Source organism: Suricata suricatta, chromosome 3 (assembly GCF_006229205.1).
Source record: "Suricata suricatta isolate VVHF042 chromosome 3, meerkat_22Aug2017_6uvM2_HiC, whole genome shotgun sequence".
Taxonomy (NCBI): domain Eukaryota; kingdom Metazoa; phylum Chordata; class Mammalia; order Carnivora; family Herpestidae; genus Suricata; species Suricata suricatta.
In genome coordinates this window covers 147,066,206-147,077,289 of record NC_043702.1, presented here as the reverse complement: position 1 = coordinate 147,077,289, position 11,084 = coordinate 147,066,206, and the positions used below count along the sequence as shown (strand labels likewise).

The 11,084-nt window shown below is 54.5% G+C and overlaps 1 protein-coding gene across 4 annotated transcripts in view; it reads left to right on the top strand.

The window, feature by feature from the left end:
* The first annotated feature begins 258 nt into the window (after positions 1 to 258).
* KIF21B (kinesin family member 21B) overlaps positions 259 to 11,084 on the top strand; it is a 37,156-nt gene continuing 26,330 nt past the window's right edge. For all 4 annotated transcript variants that reach the window (XM_029935430.1, XM_029935429.1, XM_029935428.1 and 1 more), the window contains exons 1-12: positions 259 to 464; positions 2,769 to 2,918; positions 3,005 to 3,139; positions 3,552 to 3,719; positions 4,061 to 4,176; positions 4,703 to 4,898; positions 6,004 to 6,193; positions 7,858 to 7,921; positions 8,028 to 8,246; positions 8,572 to 8,653; positions 9,127 to 9,244; positions 10,304 to 10,495. In XM_029935430.1, coding sequence (XP_029791290.1) covers positions 276 to 464; positions 2,769 to 2,918; positions 3,005 to 3,139; positions 3,552 to 3,719; positions 4,061 to 4,176; positions 4,703 to 4,898; positions 6,004 to 6,193; positions 7,858 to 7,921; positions 8,028 to 8,246; positions 8,572 to 8,653; positions 9,127 to 9,244; positions 10,304 to 10,495 — 1,819 coding nt within the window. In that variant the 5' untranslated portion in view covers positions 259 to 275. The remainder of the gene's footprint in view (positions 465 to 2,768; positions 2,919 to 3,004; positions 3,140 to 3,551; positions 3,720 to 4,060; positions 4,177 to 4,702; positions 4,899 to 6,003; positions 6,194 to 7,857; positions 7,922 to 8,027; positions 8,247 to 8,571; positions 8,654 to 9,126; positions 9,245 to 10,303; positions 10,496 to 11,084) is intronic.

Sequence of the window (11,084 nt, the reverse complement as noted above, 5' to 3'; positions counted from 1 at the left end):
GCCTGGTAGAAGAGAGAGCCCTGCCCCTCAGAGCGCTTGCGATGGAGCTGTGGTCTTGTCTGTCGCCTGAGGATGCTGCAGCCTGGCTAGTTATCAGAGGGAGGCGGTCAGTCAGAGGAGACTTCCGCAGGGTGTGGCTTTGGGACCAGGAGGGACAGGTGACCCAGGCTGGGCAGTGAATGGTAAGGAATTCTGCCCCACCTGGGGGCTGGGGTCTGGGGCTTGCTGATGCCCCCCAGAGGGTGGTGTCTAACCCCCTCCTTCCATCTTTGCGGATGCAGACAGGGGCCGGGAAGACATACACTATGGGCACCGGCTTCGACACAGCGATATCGGAGGAGGAGCAAGGCATCATTCCGAGGGCCATCGCACACCTCTTCGGGGGCATTGCTGAGCGCAAGCGGCGAGCACAGGAGCAGGGTGTGGCTGGGCCTGAGTTCAAAGTCAGCGCTCAGTTTCTGGAGGTACTGTTGCCTAGTGGTAGGGTGGGCAGGAGGGAGAGTTGGGGGACAGCAAGACCATGGAAGCTGGGCATACTCCCAGGACAGTGGGATGAGCCTAGGGAGCTATGGCAGCATCTATAGCTAATACCTAAGCAAAGAGCTAGAAGACCTCTTGGTGGGACACTCTAAGTGGTTTCCTGTAGCAGAAGGGGCTTCAGTGGGGGCATCTGGGTGGCTCAGTCAGTTAAGTGTCCGCCTTCAGCTCAGGTCATGATGTCATGGTTTGTGGGTTTGAGCCCCGCATCAGCCTCTGTGTGGACAGCTCAGAGCCAGGAACCTGCTTTGGATTCTGTGTGTGTGTGTGTGTATCTCTCCCTCTTTCTGTCTCAAAAATTAATATTTAAAAAAGAAGAAGAAGGGCTTGAGTCAATGAGAACCTTTAAGATCTCTTCAAACCCTGACTGATTTGCAGCTCTGACACTTATTAGCTCTGTAACCTAGGCACATCGTGTCAGCACTGCACAGTGGTGGCTCTACTATCTATTTCATTACGGGTTTTGTGAGGACTACATGGACGCATATGCCTGGCACATGCTGAGAGCTCCTCGGCTCTGCCCGGTTGCTCCCTGGTCTCAAAGCACTGGCTCTTCCTCTTTCTGTCCAAGGTCCCTCCTGACCCTCTGAGTCTTCTCTGATGTCCAGGGCAGGAAGGTCCTCTGGAAGGAGCTTTTCTTTGCACTTGGTCCTGCCTCTCTCTGGGAGAATGTCTGTGTGCCAAGGCCAGGATTTTGGCATCTGGGAGTTTTGGGGGTAGAGAAAGGGACCTTTGGCCTATAAAGTGGCCTTGCAGAAAGGTCTCAAGGAAGCAGGTGGACCTGGATACTTCTCATGGTGCCTGACCTGACCAGACACCTTCTTTAGGACACTTGAACCATGTACCTTCAGTTCTCAGCATCTGAATCTCCAACCCATAAACCCCCAACCCCTGGCTCTGGGGCATTTGCTGGGTCTGGGGCTGCCCTGGGCTCTGACTGTACCCAGCATGTCCTCTGAGGGAGGGATGTGGCTCCAGCCCTCTGTAGGTCTTCCAGGGCCCACCCTGCCCACCACACTGTCGCTTACCCCTCCTGGGCACCAGAGCAGCTGCTTTCCCCTTAGAGGACCCTGTATTTTAGATGTGAGAGTTTTTCTTTGTCCTTCTGGACTTTTGGCTTCTGATAAAGTGACTCCCTCTGTGGTGTGTGTGTGTGTGTGTGTGTGTGTGTGTGTGTGTGTGCATGTGTCCTACTTCTGTGTATCTCTATAAGCTTTTCCACCTCTTTGTTTTCTTCATTCCTCTGTCCTATTGCCATGGGAATCCCCAAAGAGTAGGGCAGTTTCTAGAAAACTCATGCCAAAGGGGAACCACAAGGGTTAAAGGATGCTGTGCGCCTGTCCCAACAGACAGACAGGCACCATGGCACCCACCTCTGCACCAGTCCCTTCCGTTTCCCCTTCCCCTTCCTGTAGAGTATTTCTGTTTCTTTAAGGCATCAAAGCCTCGGATGTCAGAAGGCTGCAGCCTGCCCCTCCCCCACAGGATTCTGTAGGCCACTGACCAAGCTGCCCTGTCCCTTTTCCCATTCCCCAGCCCTGGGCCCCCAACCTGGGGAGTATCCCAGCCCAGCAGGTAAAGGTTTCCCTGCAGGGATTCCAAACACAGGAGTCTTCAGGATTGGGAGCATGTGAAATAAGGTGACTGCTCCTGGCCTGGTCACCTTCCCCAATGGTCTCTGCAGGCTCTCCCCAGGATGCTAGGCCCCAAGGACACACTCTCTCCATGCCCACCTACCTTCCCCATGGGGAGATTGTCGTCACCTCAACCCCAGGGACCATCAGTCTCTACTGAGCTCTGCCTTTCCCCTCCCTCATCTGAAATCACATCCCTACTCCCTTTCCTAGCCTAGAAACAAACATGATAGGATCTGGCCACATCATGGTCATATCTTCCTCATTTACATCTAGGACCTTGAGTCCCCTTGTCCCCTTTAGGTCATTAGTCCCTTGCCAAGACTGAAAACTGCTAAATGCTGGTTCCTTGGGAGGTGGAAACACAACCTCACTATAATTCTGCCCAGGACCCAGCTGCCCCCCTGCCTGGCACATACCTTTTGAGAAAGATCATGGAATCTAGAACCTAGAGGGAACCAGTGTTGACAGGTTCACCTCCCAGAGCCTCAGTTTCCATATCTGCAAAATGGAGCTGATTTACAAACGTGGGAAAGCCCCTTGGGGCTCCACACCACGTGCCACGTGAACCCAGCAGCTGTTTCTGCCCCTGCCCAGCTCTACAATGAGGAGATCCTTGACCTGTTTGATAGCACCCGTGATCCTGACACCCGCCACCGCAGGTCCAACATCAAGATCCACGAGGATGGGAACGGTGGCATCTACACCACGGGTGTCACGTCCCGCCTCATCAGCTCCCAGGAGGAGGTGAGCATCCACTAAAGGTCCAGGGCTGGCAGGGGGTGACTCTGTCACCCGTCTCACATCCTCATCAGGTATGCCTCCCTCCCCAGCTGATCCAGTGCCTGAAGCAAGGGGCCCTGTCCCGCACCACGGCTAGCACCCAGATGAACGTGCAGAGCTCCCGCTCACATGCCATCTTCACCATCCATGTGTGCCAGATGCGAGTGTGCACCCAGCCTGACCCAGTAAGGCACCCGTGGGGGCCCAGGAGCTGGTGTATTATGGGGGCTTCTCAGCAGGGCAGGGTGAGGAAGGAGCTGTGGATCTGAAGCTAGCAAATCTGGCCTTGGGGTTTGCCTCTGCCACTTGGTGATTTTTCTTTTTCTTTTCCCTTAAGCTTCAGTTACCCACCTGTACAATGGGGGTAACCGGGCCTCTCTGGTTTTGAGGATTACATGAGAATCAGGCATGTGTAATTACGGTGCACACAGTCAGATGCTCTGCCTGTGCAAGGGGAGAGGTGCCTGCAGCCCTGCCCTGGCTCTCAGCCCCACACCCTGCCCCTCCCCATGACATTACTGAAGGGCGAGGGCTGAGAGCAGAGGAGCAGCAAGATGGGGCAAGGGCCAGGGGAATCAGACGCGACCTCTGCTGCAGGTGAACGAGGCTGTGACTGGGCTTCCTGAGGGCACAGCTCCCACAAGTGAGTATGAGACGCTCACTGCCAAGTTTCACTTTGTGGACCTGGCCGGCTCAGAGCGGCTGAAGCGGACGGGGGCCACCGGCGAGCGGGCCAAGGAGGGCATCTCCATCAACTGCGGCCTGGTAGGCATCCCACGGCTGGTCACCAGCCCCAGCAGCTGGCACAGCTCAATCTCAGACCCCTTCCAGACCCTATGGCCTACGGCTGCCCAGTCCTTCTTGGGCCTCTTGCCGCTTGCTGCCCAGGACACCCATATGTCACTACTATGAGGCCCTTGGTCCTTGACCCTCACCCTTGCCCCAGTTCCTGACTTCACCAAATGATCAAATCGGCATAGAATCCCTCTGAGGGAGCTTGAGGGCTGCAGGTCCTCGAGGCAGGTACAGATGGCTCCGGGCTGTCTTGTCCCCATACTCCCTCTCTCCCTGAGTGCCTTTCAAGTGCCAACGTCTGTCTCCCGCAGCTGGCTTTGGGCAACGTGATCAGCGCCCTGGGGGACCAGAGCAAGAAGGTGGTGCACGTGCCCTACCGGGACTCCAAGCTCACTCGGCTCCTCCAGGACTCGCTGGGGGGCAACAGGTACCCTACAGCCAACCTCCAAGGGAGGGCAGGGTAGGCAGGAACCTCCTGGAGAATATCGATGCAGGGGTCCGATTCATGAGGCTCTTGTGGATGAGGGGGCCTTCCCCTGCAGGCTGTGGGCTTGGGAGACAGGAGCCTTGAGATACCACATGACCATTAGCCAACATGGTCTGACTTGGCTTTGTCTGTGCAACCGGGAGAGATGGTCTTGGAGTGATAGAGCCCAAATGGGGTAATGGATGAGAACTGCTAGGCAACTACAGAGCTGTGACTGGCAGTGACATACCACAAGCTGCCAGCCGTCTTCACTGTGGGTTATGACCGTTGCAAGGAAGCCCTTGGCCAGGTGGTCTGGAGCCCCACATCCCAGGTTCTGCCCTGGTGAATGCCCAGGGCCTTAGGGCCTTGGGACAGTAGGGGAATGGGTTGGGAGCAAGAACTCTGCCCTGAGGTAATGCTTCTGGGGACCTGGCTGTGCCCCTTGAACCTCACTCTCCCACTGCACCCCTCCCCCTGCTCCCAGCCAGACCATCATGATCGCTTGTGTGAGCCCATCAGACCGGGACTTCATGGAGACGCTCAACACACTCAAGTATGCCAATCGGGCCCGCAACATCAAGAACAAGGTGGTGGTGAACCAGGACAAGACGAGCCAGCAGATCAGTGCCCTGCGGGCCGAGATCGCGCGCCTGCAGATGGAGCTGATGGAGTATAAGGCGGTGAGCATGCTCCCAGCACAGCCGGCCCTTGTTCTTCTGCATCCCTTCCACCCCTCGTCCCCTCCCTACCTTTCCCCACCACGTCCTGGTGTCGCGATGTGCCGCCCATGAATAGGGGGCTCCTCTGGGTGGAGGGAGCACAGTCAGAGCCCCCAGAGAAAGGAGGGAACTCAGCTTCTGTTGCATAGCCCTTATGCACAGTATACACACTCTGCTGAGTGTTTCCATGTCCACTGAATAGGGTGCGTTGGACCAGATGAGAGACTCCTAGACTTTGGTACAGAAGAAGAAGAATTGATGGGGACCACATGAATAGTCTAGTGTGCCTGGGGGCAGGGCAGAGGAGAGAGCTGGCCCTACTCACTCAGATGGTCAGTCAGGGAAGGCCACAGGGAGGAGAGGGCTTTTTATATGGATTTTGAAAAGTGAATGAGATATCATCCAAAGCAAGTGGAGCAGGCATTCTGGGATGCAAACGAGCCAAGAGCAAAGGAACAGAGTTGGAAAACACGGGTGCTTCTTGGGGAAGTGTCTAATTCCATGTGACAGAGGCAAAAGTCAATGGCTGCCGGAAGCCTGTGGCTTGAGTCTGGTACACAAGGGGATTTAGTTTGGCTTCCCCTTCGTTTTAAAATAGCACAACTTTGTTGTCTACCTTTCTAAAAATCAGGAAATTTCAGTTCTTCCTGAAAAATTTGAAGATCTAGTAACAGCGAGCACTTCGTTGGCCAGAGTGGCCTAGTTGCTGCCCTAGCTCTGTTAGCTCCAGTCCCCACCGCCTCCTGTTGTCTTGTACCCAGGCTGATTTACTCGTTTATGCCAACTGCCTGGGCCCCTTGAGGTTTTGGCCCTGGGGTTAGCACTTATGGAGATATGGAGGTAGGTGGTGGAAAGGTAAGTCAAGGTAAGACTAGGGGAGGCTTGGAATGACTGATTATAGAATTTGGACTTTCTGGTCATCAAGGAGAGCACTGGGAGACAGGAGTCGTGTTTGAGAAAACGTGAGGCAGGGGGAGACCAGCAGTACTGTCCTGTGGATCATCAGCCCTTCCCTGCCCTGCATGCTCTGGCACCTGACCACCCCCCTGCCTGTCCCTCTTCCCAGGGCAAGAGGGTGATCGGAGAGGATGGCGCTGAGGGCTACAGTGACCTGTTCCGGGAGAACGCCATGCTGCAGAAGGAGAATGGGGCGCTGCGTCTGCGGGTGAAGGCCATGCAGGAGGCCATCGATGCCATCAACAACCGCGTCACCCATCTCATGAGCCAGGAGGCCAATCTGCTCCTGGCCAAGGCTGGTGAGTTGGGGTGCACCGGGCTGGCTCGGACACTCACAGGCTGGGGCTCTCTCTCCCCACACCCACTGTAGGACATTAGGCAAACTGGGCCAGCCAATCAATTCACAGATCAATGCATTTAGGCATTTTTTCCCAATTGATTTTATTTTTTTATTTATTATTTTAAAAAATTTTACTGTTTACTTATTTTTGAAAGAGAGACAGAGCATGAGCAAGGGAGGAGCAGAGAGAGAGGAAGATATAAATTCTGGAGCAGGCTCCAGGCTCTGAGCTGTCAGCACAGAGCCTGATGCGGGGCTTGAACCCACAAACTGTGAGATCATGACCTGAGGCAAAGTCAGACACTTAACTGACTGAGCCACCAAAGAACCCCTCCCACTGATTTTAAATCTTTTTTTATGACACAAGTAATACATGAATACATTCTCCTTGCTTAACACACATACATAAAGTAGAGGTTAAAGTCTCCTTTTTTTTATATATAGTTTATTGTCAAGTTGTTTTCCATATAACACCCAGGGCTCATCCCAACAAGTGCCCTCCTCCATGCCCATCACCCCCCTTCCCCTCTCTCTTACCCCCATTAGCCCTCAGTTTATTCTCAGTATTCAAGAATCTCTCATGGTTTGCCTCTCTCCCTCCCCCCAACTATTTTTTCCCCTTCCCCTCCCCCATGGTCCTCTGTTAAGTTTCTCCTGTTCCACTTATAAGTGAAAACATACGGTATCTTTCTCTGGCTGACTTATTTCACTTAGCATGACACCCTCGAGTTCCATCCACGTTGCTACAAATGCCCAGATTTCATTCTTTCTCATAGCCATGTGGTATTCCATTATATATATAAACCACATCTTCTTGATCCATTTGTCAGTTGATGGACATTTATGCTCTTTCCATGATTTGGCTATTGTTGAAAGTGCTACTATGAACATTGGAGTACATGTGCCCCTATGCATCAGCACTTCTGTATCCCTTGGGTAAATCTGCAGCAGTGCTATTGCTGGGTCATAGAGGAGTTCTGTTAATTTTTTGAGGAACCTCCACACTGTTTTCCAGAGTGCCTGCACCAGTTTACATTCCCAGCAACAGTGTAGGAGGGTGCCCGTTTTTCCACATCCTCACCAGCATCTATATTTAAAATCCCTTCTCACTAAACTCTCCACTCCATGTCTTCTCTACTTCTTAGAAGTAGCTCAGTGGACGTTTTCTCATGCCTTTTCACCAAGCCTGGATATGTATTCATACAGACGTGCACGCATATGCGTGTGTGACTACATACTGCCTTTTCTGTATATGGGATAATATGTATTGTCCTATGACTTCCCATTTTCACTTAGCATTATGCTGTGGAGATCTTCCCATACTAACAAATCTACTTAATTCTTTTAAGCTGTACAGTGTTCCTTATGTGCTGATGATGAACAGTGTCTGATAGCAGCCCCCTGTGAACAGACCTCGGTTGGTTCCTGTTCCGTGCTTTTGCCAACAGTGCTTGTGTATGTCTGTGCACATGTATGCGTCTTTCTTTGATGTCTATTCCTTTTTGGGAAAGGCCCAAATGTGCTGTCCTACTGGGCACACAGGTACAAGACCACCAGCTTTGAGCCACAGGTCCTTACGTTCCTAACCTTTATTGCCCTCTCCTTGCCGTCTTCCCCCTCCAGGTGATGGCAACGAGGCCATCGGTGCTCTGATCCAGAACTACATCCGGGAGATTGAGGAGTTGCGGTGAGTGAGCCCCAGACTATCTGGGAACGGTGGAGGGCCTGAGCCGGGCCAGAGCCCAGGGCGATGCTGCCTCACCTGGCCCTAACCCCTTGCTGTCCCCACGCAGGACAAAGCTCCTGGAGAGCGAGGCCATGAATGAGTCCCTGCGCCGCAGCCTGTCTCGGGCCTCGGCTCGGAGCCCCTACTCCCTGGGTGCATCTCCCGGGGCTCCAGCCTTCGGGGGCAGCCCGGCCAGCTCCATGGAGGATGCCTCGGAGGTGATCCGCAGGGCCAAGCAGGACCTGGAGCGGCTCAAGAAGAAGGAGGTCAGGCAGCGGAGAAAGAGGTGAGTGGAGGGCTCCCACCGCCCGCCTGTGTTTAATGGAGGGCTGCCCCAGGGATACTTGGGAACTCACTGAGCACATCTGCTCTGGCTTTGGGGCAGGAACCCCTCTCCTTTCTCTAATGCTGCACCTCCCCCCAAGGAGAGGGAGGGTGGAGATTACCCAGGGTTAATTCTAGATTAGGGGGTTGAGAAGAGCAGCCACATTCTCTGCAGAACAGGAGCCCAGCCCCATCCTCCCGGCCTCTGGACAAGACATTGCTGTCCTACCCCTACGGCCCCCCACCACACGCGCAAAGCTAACCTGGCACCCTTCACTCCTGGGCAGCCCGGAGAAGGAGGCCTTCAAAAAGAGGGCAAAACTCCAACAAGAAAACAGTGAGGAGACCGACGAGAATGAGGCTGAGGAGGTGAGGGACTGCCCCTGTCCTCTCCCCTCTTTATGCTTACCCCCATGGCCCTGCTGAGTGGAGGGGTCCCCATGGCTACCTTGGCAGGATGGGAGGGGGCTTGCCTCTGCCTCCAGTAGAGTTGATCCCCGAGCGTCCTCATATGGCTGACTGGGTGCCCTGGTGTTCTCCACCCCTCAGTCCCACACCTCATTCCAAACGGGTGAGGCTGTGTGGGGAGGCACTTACAGAGGGGCTCTGCTCAGGCTGCTCCCGGGGTGTGGGGGGAGGCAAGAAGGGGGGTTGGGTGGGCCTCTTTCAGGACTAGGGGTGGGCACAAGGGGCCCTGAGCCTGGTCTGCCCGGTTCCCCACCCTCTTGCCACACCTGAGGCCTTGTCCAGACTCCCTCTGCTTCGGGACTCCCCTCCCAAGGCCAGGGCCAGCCTGAATGAGGAGGGTCCGCTGGCCTCCCCTAATGGTGCTCGGTGTCCAGGAGGAGGAAGAACGAGACGAGAGTGGCTGTGAGGAGGAGGAGGGGCGTGAGGATGAAGATGACGACTCGGGCAGTGAGGAGAGCCTGGTGGACTCGGACTCAGACCCTGACGAGAAGGGTGCGTGTGCCCGGGCTGGGGCAGGGGGAAGTGACACGCCGAGCAGTGGGTACGTGGGGTGGGCTCCCTGTCACCACTGGTCCCAGAGAAACTGCCCAGACCTTCTGGTATCAAGTCCTTGAGCCAGAGGCCCCAAAGGGGCAGGGGGCAGGCTCCTCTTAAGAGGGTCAGGCCATAACTGAGTTCTCAGAGTATGGATGTCCAGGGCTCAAAACTCCTAGACATACCACCACCACCACCACCAACAACAACCGTAAAGACAACAGTAGTGACAAGGGTGGCAGCAGGCACTTACTGAGTGCACGTCATATGCCAGGCACTGCTGAGGCTCCACCCCTTTGGCCTGAGCCATTCAGTTCTTCCTACTACCCCGTGCATAGGTGTTATTTTTTTTTAATGTTTTATTTATTCTTGATACAGAGAGAGACAGAGCACGAGAAGGGGAGGGGCAAAGAGAGAAGGAGACACAGAACTGGAAGTAGGCTCCAGGCTCTGAGCTAGCTGTCAGCACAGAGCCTGACACAGGGCTTGAACCCACAAACGTGAGATCTGACCTGAGCCAAAGTCTGAGGCTTAACCGACTGAGCCACCCAGGTGCCCCCGTTCATAGGTGTTAGGAGCACCCCCAAGCTCAGAGAAGTCTAGTAACTTTCCCCAGCGTGATAGATGGAAGAGCCAGGTCTTGAATGTAGGTCTGGCCGGTGCCAAAACGTGGGGGGACACCCACCCTTGTCAGCTCTGCCCTGCTGCCATTTCTGACCCACAGCCCTCCTCCTCCACCCAGGCTGGGTCCCATGCCACCTATGACAGGTAGAAGTTGGCCTCTGGGGCACAGCAGGGATGGTGGAATGCCTAGACCCCCCCACCTAGCTCCTGGGCCAGCCTTGAATTTCTGAGTCTAGTCTTCACATGAGTCATCCTTACCCACCATGGGATTTATCACTGCCGCCAGCCTGGGGTCGCGGACTGGTCCTGGCTGACCAAAGGAAGGAGAGCCCCAGTGCCCCTACCCCACTGTCAGCCCCTGGCACTGCACTGAGCCTGTCTCTGCCCCCACAGAGGTGAACTTCCAGGCAGACCTGGCCGACCTGACTTGTGAGATTGAGATCAAGCAGAAACTGATCGACGAGCTGGAAAACAGCCAGCGGCGGCTGCAGACCCTCAAGCACCAGTATGAGGAGAAGCTGATTCTGTTGCAGAACAAGATCCGAGACACGCAGCTGGAGCGCGACCGCGTCCTGCAGAACCTCAGTGAGACCGCCACCGCCCCCACCCCCCGCCCAGCCCTCGGCCCTTGCTGTCCCCTGCCGCCCCTCCACTGTCACAAGCCCCACCCGGCATCTGATTTCTTTTGGGATTTACCTCGTCTTCTGGGCAAGGGCTTCTGACCCACGGACAGTGGCCCTTTGACCCACTGTCAGCAATGTCTTGAGTCTAATGCCTAGTTCTGTGCTACATTTTATGTCTATTATTATTTTATTAGCATCTTTAGTATTTTTTATTTAAAAATATTTTTTTATATTTATTTATTTTTGAGAGACAGATTACAAGTGGGGGAAGGGCAGAGAGAGAGGGAGACACAGAATCAGAAGAAGGCTCCAGGCTCCGAGCTGTCAGCACAGAGCCTGACACGGGGCTTGAACTCACAATCTGTGAGATCATGACCTGACCCAAAGTCGGATGCTTAACCGACTGAGCCACCCAGGCACCCCAGCATCTTTGGTATTATTAGCCTTCTTTATTTCTCTAGGCACAAGGATATGATACTCCTCAGCCTTCTTTCTGCATTCAGTTCCTAGAGTATTTTTCTTTGAACCTATTTACAAACCTACTCGTCACA